At 36.4% G+C, this 19331-nt stretch overlaps 1 protein-coding gene across 1 annotated transcript in view; it reads right to left on the bottom strand.

Moving 5' to 3' along the window:
- Nucleotides 1-2037: 2037 nt before the first annotated feature.
- Nucleotides 2038-19331, bottom strand: part of LOC103267324 (embigin-like) — a gene marked incomplete at its 3' end in the record, with an annotated part of 46301 nt that continues 29007 nt past the window's right edge. The window contains exons 3-5 of the mRNA XM_008064925.2: nucleotides 18878-18967; nucleotides 2349-2535; nucleotides 2038-2126 (exon numbers count right to left, since the gene is read on the bottom strand). Of these exons, the coding sequence (XP_008063116.2) occupies nucleotides 2038-2126; nucleotides 2349-2535; nucleotides 18878-18967 (366 nt within the window). The remainder of the gene's footprint in view (nucleotides 2127-2348; nucleotides 2536-18877; nucleotides 18968-19331) is intronic.

Raw genomic sequence — 19331 nt, 5'->3', positions numbered from 1 at the left:
TAAACTAGTGCAACCTCTGTGGAAAGCAGTGTGGCGATTCCTAAAAGCTCTAAAAATCGACCTTCCATATGACCCCGCAATTCCCCTACTGGGAATATACCCTGAAGAACTCAGATCACTCTGTAAAAAAGATACCTGCACACGTATGTTTATCGCAGCGTTGTTCAGAATTGCAAGAACCTGGAAACAACCATGCTGCCCATCAAAAGAGGACTGGATTAAAAAATGTGGTACATATACACGATGGAATACTACGCAGCCATAAAAAAGAACAAAATCATGAATTTTGCAGCAACCTGAATGGAACTAGAGTCTGTAATACTGAGTGACCTCTCACAGAAACAAAGATCCGAGTATCACATGTTCTCACTCATATAATGGACCTTGAACATCCAATGTAATACTATAAGAAAATGACTGATGGTACTGGGAAACTATAGGGGGGAGGGGGATGTGATTAACAGTAGCAAATATCTGTCTGGGGATGGGAAAATACCTCTTATCAACAGGGTGCCTGAATGAAACATAATTGTACACCTAACCCTTAACTGTACCCCACAAAACCATAATAAAAAATATTGAATAAAAAAAAAAAAAGACTCCGACTCAAAAAATAAATAAATAAATAAAAAGGAAGGGAGGAAGGGAGAGAGGAGGGAAACGAAGAAGAGGGAGGAAAAGAGGGAAGTAAGGGAGAAAAGAAAAAGACAAGGAAAGGAAAGGAGAGAATAAGGGAAAAGGAGGGGAAAGAAGGGCAGAGCATGGAAAAGAGAAAAATGAAAGGAGAAGGGAAAAGGAATACCAAGGGAAATATATCTGGTACATCGATTCCTTCACTACATTAAAGTAGGCAAATGAAGGAAAGAAAGTTAAGAAAGAATATCCGTGATCAAAATAATCGAAGAACGACACTCGTTTCTGCTTTTAGGGACACCAAAGTATATAAATACAAGGATTTATTATAGGTACCAAGTTGGAACAATTACAAAACCATAAAAAGAAAAGGAGTCTGCAAGAGCAGAGGGGACACAGTGGGTGACATAAGCGTGAGCCATCTTAGATCGTGGAGGTGACGACCAGTTCATTCTGCTGTTGAAGGGGCCTCAGGGACAGCATCCATGTTCTGTCAGAGCAGCCAGTCAGACTTCAGAACACTTACAAAAGTACAGAACAATTTTCACATTCCCTGGGCAATTAAGGTAAAGCACAGCCCACAGTAGTTAATGTGGCAGCAGACTGCCTTTCCTACATACCAGCATGAATACTGTGGTTCACTCACTTTCCAGAAAATATTGAGGTTTTCATGAAGATAATTGTCCAATGCATACAACCAGTCTTCATTATAGGATGGAGTTCTTCTCAAGTTTTAGTTTAATGATGGTAAGAGTAAAATACTGATTTGTGTGTTCCCATAGAGGAGAGATGTGGATGATATTCTAAAGTTTGTATATATACATACATTTTTTTTTTAAGTCAGAATCTCACTCTGTCGCCCAGATTGGAGTGTAGCAGCATGCTCACAGCTACCACAGCCTCGACCTGCTGGGCTTAGGTGATCCTTCTACCTCAGCCTTCCAAGTAGTTGGGACTACAGGTGTGTGCCATCATGCCCAGCTAATTTTTTTTTTTTTTTTAATTGTAGAGACGAGGTTTCGCCAAGTTGCCTAGGCTGGTCTGGAACCCCTGGCTCAGGCAAACCTCTCGCCTCTGCCTCCCACAGCGGTAGGATTACAGGTGTGTGCACCATGCCCAGTGTTGAAGTTTGTGTATATTTTTAAAGGTCCTTACTTGGTGAAGCAAAAAGAAGGCAGCTCTTTGTGCACCTTTATATCAATGTTAAATGCTATAGATTCCCAAAATCTCATGTTCTGGAGCCACAGATATAGAACGCTAAACCATCTTCTCACAGGCTGAGGACACAATAATTCAGAAATCTGGAAGACTATTTAAAAAGCCCTGAATGTAGAGGGATACATAAATGAAAAAATTCAAGAGACTGATGTAATGTACAAATAACCCCAAGCTGTTAATACTGACCTTTGAAATTAAATGTTCCCCTTTGTTCTTTTTCCTCTTGAAAGAAACAAGAATAACTTCCCATTTGTTTGCTATTAATGATGGTGGACCTAAAGGTAATTCAAGTTATTAATACAGGCTTAGTTCTCAAAAACCTTCTTAATGCAAATAAAATAAAAAATTTTAAATAGAAATAATTCTGTAAATATGCAAATTGGAAATGAAAATAGCATTCAGTTGACGGCAAGTGAGCAAAAAAGCTCAGTCAGCAAAGATATTTAGAATAAAACCAATTTTGGCTAGTATGATAGGTTAAAATTTTGCATACTCACCTGTACTGGGTATAAAGGATGCTTCCTGATACGTTGACAAGGTAATTATTCTCAAGTAGTCCATCATCTTTTTTCCAAGTTACATTTACTGAATTCAGATCTCCAGATGTTGTAAACTGGCATGTGAGTTTTATATTAGAAGGCCTTTCTAAAGTGATGTTTTTTTCTACTGGCATACTGGAATGTTCTATTAGCACAGAAGAAGACAAAACATTAAAGTTACATTTGAGGAAAACCTGATTATAAAACATTCTGAATTATGAACAGTACTCTATTGATAGTTACTTGATGTAACATTCATTTGTTTAAAGAATTATGCCTCTGTCAACATAGATTGGGTTCCCTTCCTTTCATAGGCACACATGAAGAAAAGTTTTAATCTAACATTAACAGAATCACAAAAACCTAAGACTGTGGTATTTATCTCTTAAGATCTCTGGAGTGGAACTCCCGGCATATAGGGAAGAGAATACTATAAAACATGTGCCCATGTTCTGACAGAGTAAAAACAGCACAACTGCAAAAACAAACACACACTAGCCAGGTAAAACAGAGTGACTATTTCAACTCTTTTTTGTGATCATGTCGTTGGTACCTATTATAAGAATGTTCTGTGAGTAATGTGAATTTGAGTGATATGGTACCTTTCCCAGGCTTAAGAAACTGTAGGAGCTGGCCATAGATACAGATGTAAGATAGAGAATTTAAATTGGCATCCTGTAGTTCTGAATTTTAACTGAATTTGAAATATCAGTATGAATCCATGAAGTATTTATCTTAAAATATATTTATATACACACATACATACACACATATTGAAGAGGTCCAGAATACACCACTGTAGCACAAAAATTACTCTAAGCAGAAGGCAATTATTTGAGTTCCTGAAATCTCATCTTTAACTAAAAGCAGAGCCTCTCAGAAAAACTCAAAAAAGCCTCAGCTGTCATAAATCCCCCTGCTAGAAGCAATAGAGCAGAGTGTCTCTTATCATGGAAGATGAAGTCCTCGTATCACACATAAACAGACACTGTCACAAAACTATCATATCGCCTATCCTTTATCCTAAGAGTGCATTTATCCTTCCAAAAATTCATTCATTTGTATATAAGTGGCCTTTCTCCCCCTCCCTTTGCCTTATTAAGATGACATATAAGTCCCAAATTCTAACTGTCCCTTTGAGCTACATTTTTTTCTGTAAATATCTGTACCATGTGAGTACATCTGCCTTTTGTCAATATAACTCACTAAACCTAAGAGAACAGAGGAAAAGTGTTCTCTCCCTGACAGTTTGGTAAGGAGGAAGGGATAGTTAGAACTCATGCACCCACACCCATACCCCATGCATCTCCAGTTCCACAGCCTGCAGCTGAAATCTCAAGGCCTCTGACGAAGCCAGCAAGTATAGGTTTTATTGAACAACCTCCCAGATTTCTGCTGAGTCCAATTCAGTGAGGACAGAATTCTCAGGCGCCCAAACACTAACCCTCTGACAATACACTTACGCATACACACACACATACACACACACACACACACACACACACACACACACACACATATACACACCCCATTTATGAAGACTATAAAGATACATAGAGCCAACTTAAATTTTGAACAGTGGTAAATAAAGGGAAAACATCAAGCATGTACCTTGCTTGCTGTAAACTAATTGTACCACTGGTTAACCAAATAGTAGAGAAAGAAAACCTTATAGAAGTCCAGCAAATAAATGAAAAATAAGTCACAGAAATATGCTACATTGATGTAGCAAGCCCTAGTGAATCATCTAGGCATTTTGCATCAACTGCAACAATAATCTCAAAAACAGAATTATGTTCTGCTTGAGGAAGAACACATCACCTAGGAAGTAATCTTGTCAAAAAGGAGAGGGAGGGTGTCTTGAAACTGATTGAGTCGCTAGATTCAATTCCCAGCTTACAGGAAATATACAGAATGAAAGAACACATTAAACTACATCTCATGAAAGCAATCAACAAAATCCAGATTGTGAAAACACTACAAGATGAATGGTCCGGTTTATTCAGTAGATAAACTTCAAAAGGGAAACCTGACGATTATAAAATGCTTTTAAAGACATGCCTTTAAAGAAAAGAAAAACTGAACTATAATTTCTGGGGATGCACATCTGGGTAATAAGACAATATATAAGCAAAGAAATTACTATATAAAAATCAAAATACTTTTAAGGGGATGGGAAGGAGCTACATTTGGGAGAGGGCACTGCATTATGTAAACAAATTTCTCAAGCTCTTCTTATACTCAATAATGGCATGGTATAATTAAAAGTAGAAAAGCAGAGCCAAAGTGTAGATAGAAAAAAAGAAATAGAACTTAAATGCAATACCACATCACTTCTAATTACATTTAAAACTTTATAAAATGCTTCCATAAGCAATGGAACCAGGTGCAAAGTTTGCAAACAGTGAATTACAGTTAGTGTAAACTGCTTTGTGAGCACATGCTTGAAATAACTGCTTGTGTAATTGCAAAACTGCTGAATTGAATTTTATGCTCAAAGAAGAAAAATAACAAAAATAACATCTGATGTCTCTAGAATATCAGATATTGCCAGAGACTACCTAATCCCTGAAATTTCCTTACTTTGCTTCTATTCCTGTAACCATGTATATTTTAAGTATTTTGCTAGCCACACAAAATTCTTCCAAATACCTCGTAAACGTTGATGCCCTTTGGAATTTTTCGCTCTTTTACTTCTCAATTTGACACTCCTATGTTGGAATCAACTATTATCTCTAATAATCTTTATTTGCAAAACTCTAAGTTCCATTCAAGACTTTTTTATTGCTCTCCAGGCGCACAGCTCCAGGTGTCTATTGAGCATCTGAACCTGGGTATCCCATGGGAACTTCCAACTCAAAATATCCACAGCAGAACATTAACATTCCTTTCCCCTAACCCATAACATGGAATTACATGCAGTATAGTATTCAGTTGATTCTACAGCTGAAATGCAGAATCAAATTTGCCCAGTTTTTCCCATCCCTCCTAATATAAGCCTTCATTATCTTTTACTAGGACCAGGCAAATGACCTCCTAACTTCTCTTGACTAATTTATTTTCTTTCACCTATTTTTACACTTTCCACCACCTAGTCCTTCTAAAAGCAAAACTCAAATTATTTAACTGCCCTGATTAGATACTTTTCATTTGCAAAACAAAGTATCTTTGTATTGGATACCATGATTTCCTTATTGTAAAATGGGATAATACATATTTCATGAGACTGCAGCAAGTGCTATTATAAGAAAAACACTAACAATATGTATAGTAATTGCTCAATAAATGTTCACTTAACTTCCCTGCACCATTATCTCACTGGGGAATAGAACAAAAGCTATCATGTACAGTGCTAAGATTTATATGTCAATTATATGATTTAATCTTCACAACAATTCTATCACTGTTATCATTTTACTTTACAGATGAGGCAAAGAGAGGTTGACTATGTTGTCCAACATCCCACATCAAGATAATGGCAGCACTGATTCTCAAATTTAGGTATGGCTGAGTTTAGATTCTCATGTCCAACAATATTTACCCATTCTCAAACATATAAAATTCTCATCACCTTTAATCTGCTGAAACAAAATCTTTTAAAAAACCATTCAGAATGGGGAGACATCCCATACAGAAAAAATATTTGCCAACTGTATATCTCTCAAAGATCTAACATCTTGGATCTACAAGAAACTCAAACATGCCGAAAAGAAAAAAACAGTCCCATTAAAATTGGGCAAAGGATATGAACGGAAACTTCTCAAAAGAAGACATACAACCAGCCAACAGATACATGAAGAAATGCTCAGCCTCACTAGTCATCAAATAAATGCAAATTAAAACTATACTGAGATACCACCTCAGTCAGGATGGCCATCATCAATAACTCAAAACACAGCAGATGCTGGAGATGATGCGGGGAAAAAGGAACAGTTCTACACTGTTGGTGCGAGTGTAAACTAGTACAGCCTGTGTGGAAAACAGTGTAATATCTAAAAATTGACCTTCCATACGACTCTGCAGTCCCCCTTCTTGGAATATACCCAGAGGAACTCAAATCACTCTATAAAAAAGATACATGCATACACATGTTTATTACATTATTCACAATAGCAAAAACATGGAACCAACCATGCTGCCCATCGAAAGAGAACTGAATTTTTAAAAATTGTGGTACATATACATGATAGAATATTACAGCCATAAAGAAGGACAAAATTATGAACTTCACAGCAACCTGGAAGGACTTAGAGGCTATAATACTGAGTGATCTATTACAGAAACAAAGAACTTAGTACCATATGTTCTTATTCATAAGCGGACCTTGAACAATTATTATAATACTATAAGAAAGGGACTGGCAATAAGGGGAAGGTGCCAGGGGAGGAGAGTGGGATTGGCAGTAGTGGGAAACTGCCAGGTGGGTTGGCACACCTTATCAAGGGTACCTGCATAATGAACATTTGTAAACCTAACTCTGAATTATACTCCACATCTTTAAAATTAAAATTTTTTTTCTAAAAAAAGTAATTACTAAAGAACGATTAAGCAAATTTATAATGTAGCTATATACCAAGGTGAATGGTGTATTCACCACATTTAAACCATTCACATTTTCAACTAAACATTCTTTGACATAATTTAAACTGCAATGTAGTCTTTCTTAGTGCAAGGTCACCCTCCAATCCCTAATTGTCATCTTGTCATTTCCTATGATACATTTCAGGTGCTTCTGCAGCTTTCTTTCCTTCCTGGAAAGAAATTACAGCATCAAAAATATGCTAGTAGTTCTACTTTTTTACATATTTTGTGGTTAGCCAACAAACTAGTGTGAGCTTAACCGACAATGCTTCAACTTCCTGAATATTGCACAACTGCAATGCCTTTTTGCTGTTCTAGCTTATTTTAAAAACATCAATGACATCTACCTTTCTGAAATTACAGAAATGTGTTAAAAGGTTGTTCTTAAAACCATATAGTAATTTATATCTGTCGAAATACTCTCTTCACAGTTAAAATTTTTTAAGTAACTTGGCCTTTCAGCAATTTGCAATCTTCAGAGAAATGCCATCTAGATCTTCTTGGGTTCATTTAGGACTCAGTATCTTTAACAAAATTACTAGAAATAAAAGTCTACTTTGTTATTTTATTTAAAAGCAAGAAGAAAACAATGGAAAAAAATCAATTAGAATTTCTTGCTCAGAATAGTGCTTCCGAATATGCTTTAAAAGCAAAACCTTTTACTAAAAAAAGTTAAGTGAACCACCTTATATACAACTAATTAGAAGGGACAACTCTCAAGTCAAGATTTCTCTGGTCATTAATAGGCCATTGCCACTGCCATTGCCAGGCCATTGTGGCCACTGCCTTGCTAAGCTATGGTGTGGCCATATGCTCTTTGAGCTATGGCCAGGCCATGTTTCCTGGCTTTGGCTCCCTCCCCTAACTTGGGGAGGTGAGTCTCCTCTTTTTCTAATTTACTTTCTAAATAAACTATACTTTCTAATATTAAAAAAAAAAAAGATTTCCCCAACAGCCTGACTTTTCCTTCATTTCACCACAGAAATCAATGAGGTCCCTTGTTACATCCTAAAATATCAATGAAACACCCAGTATCCTTATAGAAACCATCAGGAGGCCACATTAACTATTGGGCCAACACCCCTTATAAAAGTGAAATAATCAGTCTTATTTTTAACATTAATGGTGTGCTTCTTACCATACAGAGTTGAACTGACTTTATACAATAACTTCTCTGAAGAATAAAATACCTTAAACCTCACATTCAAAATGTATAAAATATGGGGAGACACCTCTTATCAACAAGGGTGCCCGAACGAAGCATATTTGTATACCTAACCCTTAACCGTACCCCACAATATCATAATAAAAAATATTGATTAAAAAAATAAAATAAATAAAATTCGAGGTTATACCCTAAAAAAAAATGTATAAAATATGAATACTGTTCTTTGATTCATGTAATTTCACCTCCTTCCCAAATTAAGTTTTATATTGAAGTGAGGAATCATGAACATTTTTTAATTGATTCTGTCATCAGGTTATTTATATACCATTTGATCAGTACAATACTGATATGCTACAGCCTAAAATACATTTGATTCCTGAGTTCAATAAAATTAAAATGCAAAATCTCTAATGTACACAGAGAAATATAAAAGGATGCAAACCCAATTTGAGTTAAAAAGTAATACGTTGTTACATATTTTCATATGAAATATGTAACATATAACAAAGTATATATAATAAATATGCTTAAATATAATATAGTAATAATATGCTTTATATTTTTATATGTATATAAAATTTCCAAGTTCTTTCTGTGAACTATATGGCTAAATACGGCTGTTGTTACATAAGCACAGACTATTCTCAAACTCTTAGGAATTTTTTATATAGCCATCCTCAGAAGAAAGGGAAATACTAAAAATTGTGGATGGTTTCTACACCAACCAAATCAGTCTTACTAAAATAACTAGTCAAAGACTTAGTAATATTCTGGAAAATGTACTAAAATTATTCGAGAAAAGATGCTAGCTGAATTTTATTAAACGAAAGTCCTGTTAATAACTGTTTTCCTCTACTTTAATCAGCACTAGGTATTAAGACATTTAATAATTATTTCTCCACTTTGTAAACTGATTTAACATCATTAATTTCAAAGAAAAATAAAAAATAGTACGTGATTCTATTTGAATTTCAAAATGGAATATTTGCTTTCAACAATATAATATTTTAGGAAATAATATTGAGTAATAATCCAACAATTAAATATGTTTTTCTACAGCATAAAAAATATAACAATATTGCAACTATTGTTTACATCAGCTAAAGAAATCGTATTGCTACTTGTTACATTGTTCTGTAATCAAGTACATTTGTTACTACCATTTCCAAATAATTAACACCAAGTAAATCCAACACTGTTGCAGTGGACGTTTATCATATTTTTTGGATGAGAATCATAAACAACAGAACATCCTTCCCCTCCATGTAAGGTCTGATGAGAGGCAAAGCCTCCTCATTCATTAAGGAAGCCTATGACAGGATATTCCTTCTCTCTTCCCTGCTAATAAATATCTAAGGGCTCATAAGTACCTAAGGTAAACTGAAAACATGAATAACTACTTTAGTAATGAACTTCTCCAAAATGCATGTGCTTTCACCTTGATATCAGCCCTTGAGAGTTAATCTTATACCAACGGTTTGTGTCTCATGGTATTAACTTCTGAGGTGCTAAAAATGAAGACACTCAGGCCTCCTCTCAAAGATTTGGGCTCTATAGGGCTAGGTATATGCACTTTAATATATGCCTAAGTGACTGTCTCAGGTCACCTGCCTACTTCTCAGAGAGGGTGCCTCTAATCACACACTGCTTTCAACAATCTCTATCACATCACCTTTATTAATTTACTTCCTAGCACTGATACTGCCTTTCCAATTAATTTGCATACTTATTTATCTGTTGCCTCTCCCCACTAAAATGTAGACCATATTGGAGGAGAGGGGGCAGGAAGATAAGTCTGTTGTGTTCGCCACTGTAAACCAGGCTTTCAATAAACTTTCACTGAACTGATTTTAATAACGCAAGTGGCTATGGAATACAGTATTTAAAACACTGCTCTAGACATATAAGGCACTTGCCTTAGACTGAAGGTTCGAGCTTATTAAAACTCTGCTTCCTGAAGTATATAAGGAATTCTAGACAGGAAGTATTTAAGGAAAGATACAAGAATGTATAAAAAGTTCTTGTCTCACATAGTTAATTCATTCATTGGCCAAAACAAATTTGCTCAGTACTTGTATATGCTATGTATGATGCAGAGGTGATTTTAAAATTGTCTAATAGAGGAGATAAGATTCAAACATAAAGTAACTGTGATTAAGTTTAACTATAATAGATACACTAAATCAAATGAGATCTAAAACATGATGGCAATACAATACCATATAAATATTAATTGTCCCCAAAATTAATCTACAGAATCAGTCAAATTTGAAAAGTATATTTTTTATTGATTTTTAAAAGTTTACATGAAAACAAAAGTTTACAAAATGGAAAACCTATTTTTTTTAAAAAGAACAAAGATATAAAGATAACCTGATGTTTTTAAAAAAGTAATATTAATGTGCTAGTGATGCTGGAAAACACCAAGAAATTAATGGAATGAAATAGGCAGAATTTTTCAAACTGCAAGTCAAAACCTATTAGTGGGTCAAGAAATCAGTTTAGTAGTTATAGCCAGATTTGTTTTTTTTAATAAATTGGAAGAGAAGAGAAATTATCAGAGTGTAACACACCTATTGGGTGGAGCTGTTGTTTGATGAACATTTTGTTTCATGTATGTGTGAATATACGAGTGGTGCATCAAGATACAAAGTAAAATGTACTTCTTACTTTGAATAGATCTTCATAAGTTTAAAAAAAACATTGAAACAGTAGAGAAATAGAATACAATTTGGAAATTTGAAATATAATTAGGGTGATATTTCAAAGCTATCCAAGAAAAAGGAGAACTATTCAGTTAAAGGTGGTGAGACATTAACTATTTGTATAAAATAAAACAATAAAACAACAATAAAAACAATAAAAGCCAGGCATGATGGCTCACGCCTGCAATCCCAGCACTTTGGGAGGTGGAGACAAGAGGATTGCCTGGGCCCAGGGGTTCGAGACCAGCCTGGACAACATGTTGAGACCTTGTCTCTACAATAAATCAAAAAATTAGCCAGGCATGGTGGCACACGCCTGTAGTTCCAACTACTTGGAAGACTGAAGCAGAAGGATCACCTGAGTCCAGCAGGTCAAGGCTGTGGTGGCTGTACTCCAGATTGGACGACAGAATGAGACTCCAACTCAAAAAAATAAAATAAAATAGCCGGGCTCAGTGGCTCAGCCTGTAATCCTGTGCCTTGGGAGGCTGAGGTGAGTGGATTGCCTGAGCCCGCAAGTTCGAGACCCGCCTGGGCAACTTGGTGAGACCTCATCTCTACAATAAATCAAAAAATCAGCCGGGCGTGGTAGCGCATGCCTGTAATTCCGGCTACCCGGAAAGCTGAGGCGGAAGGATCGCTGGAGCCCAGCAGGTCGAGACTGCGGTGACTGGGAGCAGCCACTGCACTTCAGTCTGGGTGACAGAGTGAGGCTCCAACTCAAAAAAATAAAATAAAATAAAATAAAAAGTTAGTTCCCTGACACATACAAAACATAAAACTATAGATGCAGTTGGAGATGTGCTAAAAACTTAAGGGCAAAAAAAATACAAAATTAATAGAAGAAAATGCACTTCAAAAAATCACATAAAACTTTAAAGAGGCAACCCCCTTGGATCCACTCCTGCTCTGGGAGTTTTTCTCTCCTCTCAATAAATTCTGCTTTCTCAATAAAACAAAAACAAACAACAGCTACAAAGCTTTAAAGACAAATGGGAGAAAATATGTGAAACTTCTATAAAAAGTACCAAATCAGTATCCAAACTTCAAACCTACCTCATTTAAATCAATTTTTTAAAAACCCAATAGCCAAATGCACAAAAGATATTGAAAGATGAACACATAAATACACACACACATATGTAAAAGCAATTCAAAAATGCAAATTAAAACAATAATGATATAGCTTTTCACACTCATTGGCAAAGACAAAAGAGTGTGATAATTTCAAGTACTGGTAAAAATGCAGAAGTTTATACTAAAATATATGGGTAGGCACAGTGAGATACCACCTTACGCCTGTCAGAATAGCCAGACAGTGAATGCTAGTGCAGTTGCAGTGAAAAGGGATGCTAATACACTGTTGGCAAAAGTGCAAACTAGCAAAACCTCTATGGGAATTTCTCAAAGAACTAAAAAGTAGATCTACCATTTGACCCAGCAATCCCACTACTAGGTATCTACTCAAAAGAACAGAGGTCGTTATACAAAAAAGACATCTGCACTCACATGTTCATTGCAGTCCCATTCACAATTGCAAAACTACGGAATCAACTTAAATGCCCACCCATCGATCATTTCATCATGGATAATGAAAATGTGGTATACACACACTATGGAATACTATTCAGTCATCAAAAAGAATGAGATAATGCAGCAACATGAATGGAGTTAGAGATCATCATCCTAAGTGAACGAATGCAGGAATACCAAACACTGCATGTTCCCACTGATAAGTGGGAGCTAAACTAAGAATCTGAAAAGGCACAGAGAGTGGTATAATGGACATTGGAGACTCAGAAAGGGGAAGGGGAAGAAGGGAGGAAGGACCAAAAAAATCACCTATCAGGTACAATGTGCACAGGCAGGGATGGTGAATACACTTGAAGCCCAGACTTCTTTGCTACCATACCATGTATCTATGTCACCAAAAACTATTTGTACACCCTAAAGATATTAAAAGATAGAGAGAGGAAAAAAATGTGGATGGGGAAAGGGCAAACTGTGAAGATACTTTCAAGGATAATTTAGAAGTAACCATTAAATAAAAATGCACATTATTTCTAACTAAGCAACTTTGGGGTATTTATACTAGAGAAACATTCACAATTATGCCTGGAGAGAGATATGTGCGGTGTTTATTGCTACATGGCTTATAGCAGAAAAGATATATAAGCAAACTGGAGCCCATTAAGAGAAAACTATCTAAGTAAACTGGATACTTATGCTATGCATATAAGTAAAGAAACAAGCTAGAGCTGCATGTAATATGGCAAATATCCAAGAACAAATATTAAATGACAAAAAAAAATTTTCAGAATAATACATATGAACTTATACCATTAATATTAAAAAATACACAATAATACTGGATAGTTTCTATGAATATGCACATACTTAACACAGAAAGAGCATGGGAAACACAATGAACAGAGGTACCACTGGAAAAGAGGAGAGAGATCCAAGATGGATGCAGTGGGTGACCCAATGGGACTTTAACTTCATCAGTCAAGTCTTTTATTTGATCTCCCAAAGTTCTACTTGGCTGTTTTTAAACCTGCTTTATCTTTTTTTTTTAATAGTACAATGTTCATTTCTCATTTTTCTCATGTTTTAAATATTTCTTCTTTCATATCCCTGCCTAGTATTTCTATGATCTGAAGCTCTGGAATGACAGAGCCTACTGCTCCCCGGCTCTCATCAGGGGCTGCTTCATGGTTTTTTATATTTGTCTTGGGATATGTTGGGACATGTGCCAGTAGAGACTGCTTAGCCAGGGTGGACAACGCATCCTTCCACAGACCGTTTTCAATTCCTTTCCTGTGGCAGTATCACCTGCCAAGGGTCATTTTGGTGTTATGTCTCAGTTTGGAGGCTCCTGTACAGTCTAACGCAGGCAATGCAAATTTGCAATCTAATTCACTTTGAGGGCAGGCCCATATCTTTAAATAATCAGGAGACTCTTTGGGGGTTTGGAAGTTTTCGTGTTTTTATATTATCTTAATTAATATTACATGTAATTGACAGATAATAGTAGAAGTAGAAGTCTTTTGTTTTTAATGCAGAACAAAGCTTTTTTTAAAAAGAAGCCAATCTGTCATCTTGTGCTATTTGCTGATCTCTTTCTCCCTCTATATCAAGCCTTTCACTGTTTTTTATAAAGCCTAGGAAGGATTAGCTTTCTGGAGGTTTTCAGTTCCAACTCCTCTAATTGCATGAATTCAAGGCTTTGTTTTTTATATTTGTCAACAAACACAGGAAACCTAACACAACATTGATTCACAGATTCGATGCCCTGTTCACAAATTCTGGTCAGTGGAAACCGTCTTTACTTTTCTGTACATTGCTATGTGTTTAAAAGAATGTCTGTTGTTTTTTAGATATTCATAGGTGTGGCACCTGTTTTCAGATTCTCTAATTTACTATAATGCAGGAAATAATATTTTAATATTTTTAAAGCTCATTTTTACTTATGAAATTAAAAGTTAATAAAAGCAGTAAATTTGTATCAGAGAAACAGAAACAGTACTTCTCTATATGTGCTTTATTGAAGATGTGGCTTTTGACTCAATTCTCAAAGACAGGAAGGAGCTGAATACCAGCAGGAGGGAGGTAAGAGCTGGGTCTCACTTATACTAGGGGGTTCTGTGCTTGTGACTCATCACCATCATCTAACTTTATGGTGAGATTCTTTATTAAATGTTAACCACAAGATTATTAAACCATTGTCTCCCCACAATGAGGAGACAGGGAACATAAGCAGCAGAAGAACGTTGTATAGAACAGTGGGGATAATTTTCAATTGTCCCCCAGGAGACATTTGACAATATCTAGAGACATTTCTGGCTGTCACAACTTAGTGGGTACTACATGTACCTCATAAGTCAAGGTCAGGGATACTGCTCAGCATCCTACAATGTTGCAAACAGCTCCCACAACAAAGAATTTTCCAGCCACTCTATTCTAGTCTGGGCAATAGAGCGAGATGCTGACAAAAAAAGAAAAGAAAAGAAAACAAGAAAGAAAGAAAAGAAAAGAAGTAAGTAAACAACAACAAAAAAACTCTTAGTGAAAGCAGAAAGAAAAAAAACTTTTAGTGTCTGACAAGTCGATTATACTTTCACAAGCTCATTATTAAGTAAATGTAATATCTGAGACCACAGTAAGAAAGCAATTAAAATAATTTTAGTTTCATAGTTTTTGAATATGTCACTTCAAAAATAATGTCAGTCTTTTTTAAATGGGTATAACTGTTTTAATAATACTGTTGAAAGAAATGAGTAATTGGGCATTTAGAAAGGCTGCAAAACATAATAGTTAAGAATGCAGCCTCAGCACCATGCTGCCTGGGTTCAAAACCAAAAACTCCAACTTAGGACCTGTGATCCTGTTCTACTCATTTCATCTCTTTATACCTCTCTTTCCTCATCTGCAAATTCCAAATACCAATAGTAGCCACTTCATAGGGTTATTATGAGAATTAACTAAGTTATATTTAGAAATACATACATGGCACATAGTCAACATCATGTGTTTAAGTAAATAATTAACAACATTTAAAAATATTAAATAAGTAAACAACCAGGCTTTTATGAATCAGTGATCATATTTTTCATGCCCTCAGGCACAGGAACCCGTATGTTTTCCAGCCTTGAGAATCTTTGACTAAGTACGTCAAATGCTTGGCCAATGTTGTCATTCTGGCCCAAAATGTACAACTAATGTATTATACTTGAATCTCTGTAAAAGAAATATTTTATCCTAGCAGAGAAACAAACTTCTACAATGGCTGGAGAGAAAGAGAAAATAATAAGTAACAATATAGAAATATAAGCATTGTTTACTGACAAATATGAGCAATGATAAAATCAGTTGTGAGAGCCGGGCTCAGTGGCTCAGCCTATAATCTCACATCTTGGGAGGCCGAGATGAGTGGATTTCCTGAGCCCGCGGTTCGAGACCCACCTGGGCAACTTGGCAAGACCTCATCTCTACAATAAATAAAAAAATCAGCCGGGCATGATAGCGCGTGCCTGTAATCCCGGCTACTTGGAAGGCTGAGGCAGAAGGATCGCCAGAGCCCAGCAGGTCGAGGCTGCGGTGGCCGGGAGCGGCCACTGCACTCCCAGTCTGGGCGACAGAGTGAGACTCCAACTCAAAAAAAAATCAGTTGTGACACATGTCAAACAATGTTGTGACAATATAAAAACACCCTATTCACAAAGTAAATTTAAAACCTTAATGACAGCAGTAAGAAGAAAGCTTATGGTCCCTAATGTGAAAATTGATTGTATGAAGTTATCTTGTTATACCCAACTCTTTTAGAATCAAGAGACCATGGAAAAAAAGAAAAACAACACTCAGGGCACAAAGTGCCTGCCCAGGGATTAGATTACAAACAGCTGCTGATATGACCTGCTAGCACCTTAAGACCAGTTTTACCTAGTAGTGGCTGAAACAAACTGATGTAACTCTAAGGCTAATTCACCTACCACTATTACTCACCAATCAGAGCTTGCCAGCTCCCAAAAACCCAGTGCCAATGAGTTTTCTTTCAAACAACATGTAACATTTCTTTCTAATACAACCCCTAACCTTCTCTTTGCTCTTCAGACATACCAAGGACTGCCCTGCTCTATGTGCATGCCTTAAATTGCAATTCTGTTTTGTCAAATACAATGTTTTTGCTTAGAGATTCGTCTCTATATATGTATTTGACTTTGACACTAATCATTGTGAACACATCTTCAAATCAGACTCTTTTTGGTATCAGACTGGGAAGGCAACTAGAGCCAACAACCACCTACATGAAAATGTAACCATCTGGTTCACAGCTCAGAAATCCAATGTTTCCAAATTAATGTCAAATCTTTTCTTTTGTCAAAAACAAATCCAAATTTAAATGAAGACATTATTTTTAAAACGGCTACCGCAAGAGGGAAAAAGCTTAGGATCTACAAGCATCCCCAAAATCAAACGCAAAAAGGATTGTCTTATAAAGGGAGGGATAAGCAGACTAGCGGGCATTTTTGAGGCAAACTGGGCAAATGAGTGAATAGACTCAGATAGCACGATCTGGCTATATCCCAAGCCAATCTGGCTATATCCCAAGCCAATCTGGCTATATCCCAAGCCAATCCTTGGGATGTTCTGCATCTTAATACTTGCTCAGACTTAGGGCAAGCAAAGGTCAGGGGTCTGTGAGGAAATGAAAAGCCAGACTAAAGTTTGATAAAGCCAAGGTAGAGATAAGTAATGGATAATTGTGAACACTTGGTCTCTTTATAACAGTAGAAAAACAGGTTTTAATAGAACTATTAGAATAAAAGAGTAGTTAAGAATTAAACCCTCCAAACAGGTTAAATAAGTAAATAACCAGTCTGCAATCAATTAAAAAGTCTATTTCTTGCTCTTGCCCTGAGCACTGACCCTTTGTTTCCAAGACCCAGCTGAACTGGGTGAGGAAAGGGTGTCCTGCTGCCAACATTGCCAGGGTAGCTAAAGAATTTGCAAGCTTATGTTTTCACATGAGTCTCTCTTAAAGAAACATGTCATCCTAACAGAGGCAAACAAGCAAAAAGTAAGAGAACAAGTAAAAACATAGAAATGGTGCAATTAGCTGGGCTCGGTGGCTCAGCCTGTAATCCCACGCCTTTGGGAGGCTGAGGTGAGTGGATTGCCTGAGACCGCGGGTTCGAGACCCGCCTGGGCAGCGAGACCTCATCTCTACAATAAATCAAAAATCAGCCGGGCATGGTAGCGCGTCTGTAATTCCAGCTACTCGGAAGGCTGAGGTGGAATGATCACCGGAGCCCAGCAGGTCGAGGCTGTGGTGGCCGGGAGCGGCCACTGCACTCCAGTCTGGGCAACAGAGTGAGACTCCAACTCAAAAAAAAAAAAAAGAAATGGTGCAATTATCTTTTACAAGAATGAACTCCATAAATTACAATAAGGACATTAGGGAACAAATAAAGTCATAAAAATCCTCCGAAAAGCTCAGTGCAATCATTCTACTGGTATCAGACTGGGAAACCCACAGGTGTGAACACACACACACCTTCTATTAAACAGCAGTAGAGAGACAGTTCATAAGACTAGAGGACAGTTAAAAACTGGCATATATTTGGGAAAAAACTAGTTATTGATATAATAAACAGGTTTATAATATTTTAAATTCTAATTATATAATGTAACTGTTGTTACTAAAGTAGATTAACAAGGTTTAAGATTTTTTTTTTTTTTTTTTTTTGAGTTGGAGTCTCACTCGGTCGCCTAGACGGGAGTGCAGTGGCCGCTCCCGGCCACCGCAGCCTCGACCTGCTGGGCTCTGGCAATCCTTCCGCCTCAGCCTTCCAAGTAGCCGGAATTACAGGCATGCGCTACCATGCCCGGCTGATTTTTTCATTTATTGTAGAGATGAGGTCTCGCTGCCCAGGCAGGTCTCGAACCCGTGGGCTCAGACAATCCACTCACCTCAGCCTCTCAGATTACATTTGAAACACTAGGAAATAAAACTTTATAATTAAAAAAAATTAAAAATTTTAAAACTGTGAAAGAAAACAGCAGAGGAAGCAGAACTTAGTATAATTCTGGAATTTTTGGTTGTTTTTCCATAGCATAGTCATTCACTCATTTGATATCATCTTTAGTTTCTCTGGCTAAAGGTTTTCCAGTAGATACAGGAATTCTCCTCTCACTGTAGAGTGATGTTAATGGACGTACCAGCAGAAATTAATGCAAACATAAGAATATCTGCAAGTCAAAATGAATCCTCCCTTTTCTCAGGAAGTCCTCTTAGCTCGAGCATGTCTGGAATTGTTTCTTCATCCCCACATGCAGAGCGCAATGTCCTCATCACATTAGACCCCTGACATACTGTATTTTAATTTTATAAGGTACTGTTATTATGTTTTCTCCCACCAGACCATGAACAGAGATTACCACTTCATGAAGCAAAAAGCAGTGACTTAGTTTTTAAAAAATGTTTAAAACTTTATTTTGGCATTGTATTATTTGAAACATAATACTTTTACCAGTCAGTGATATGTTATGACTCTCCAAGGAAAGATTTGAGTACTTTGCCATCATTTCTTTTCGGACAGGTAGACTTGTAAAAGGTGAATCTGTAAGAGAAAGAACATGAGATTACACATTCTTACCAAGACTAAATGATGGTCTAAAAACCATTTACTATTAATGAAAAGCAGTGTTTTCAAAAAGTTCTAAATTTTATATGCTCCAAAGATACTCAAAATATATTGGGCTATTAAATGTGACAAAATTTTTGATTTTATTCTTCATTCTTTTTTTAACTAAAAATTTCCACTGACTTATATGAGATGGCATTTTTCATAAAACCTTCCTTTTTTTTTTTTTTTTTTTTGAGTTGGAGTTTCACTCTGTCGCCCAGAATGGAGTGCAGTGGCTGCTCCCAGCCACTGCAGCCTCGACCTGCTGGGCTCCGACGATCCTTCTGCCTCAGCCTTC

This window comes from Carlito syrichta, unplaced genomic scaffold (assembly GCF_000164805.1).
Source record: "Carlito syrichta isolate Samal-C Ts95f unplaced genomic scaffold, Tarsius_syrichta-2.0.1 Scaffold102007, whole genome shotgun sequence".
Lineage (NCBI taxonomy): Eukaryota > Metazoa > Chordata > Mammalia > Primates > Tarsiidae > Carlito > Carlito syrichta.
This window is presented reverse-complemented; position numbering and strand designations above follow the sequence as displayed.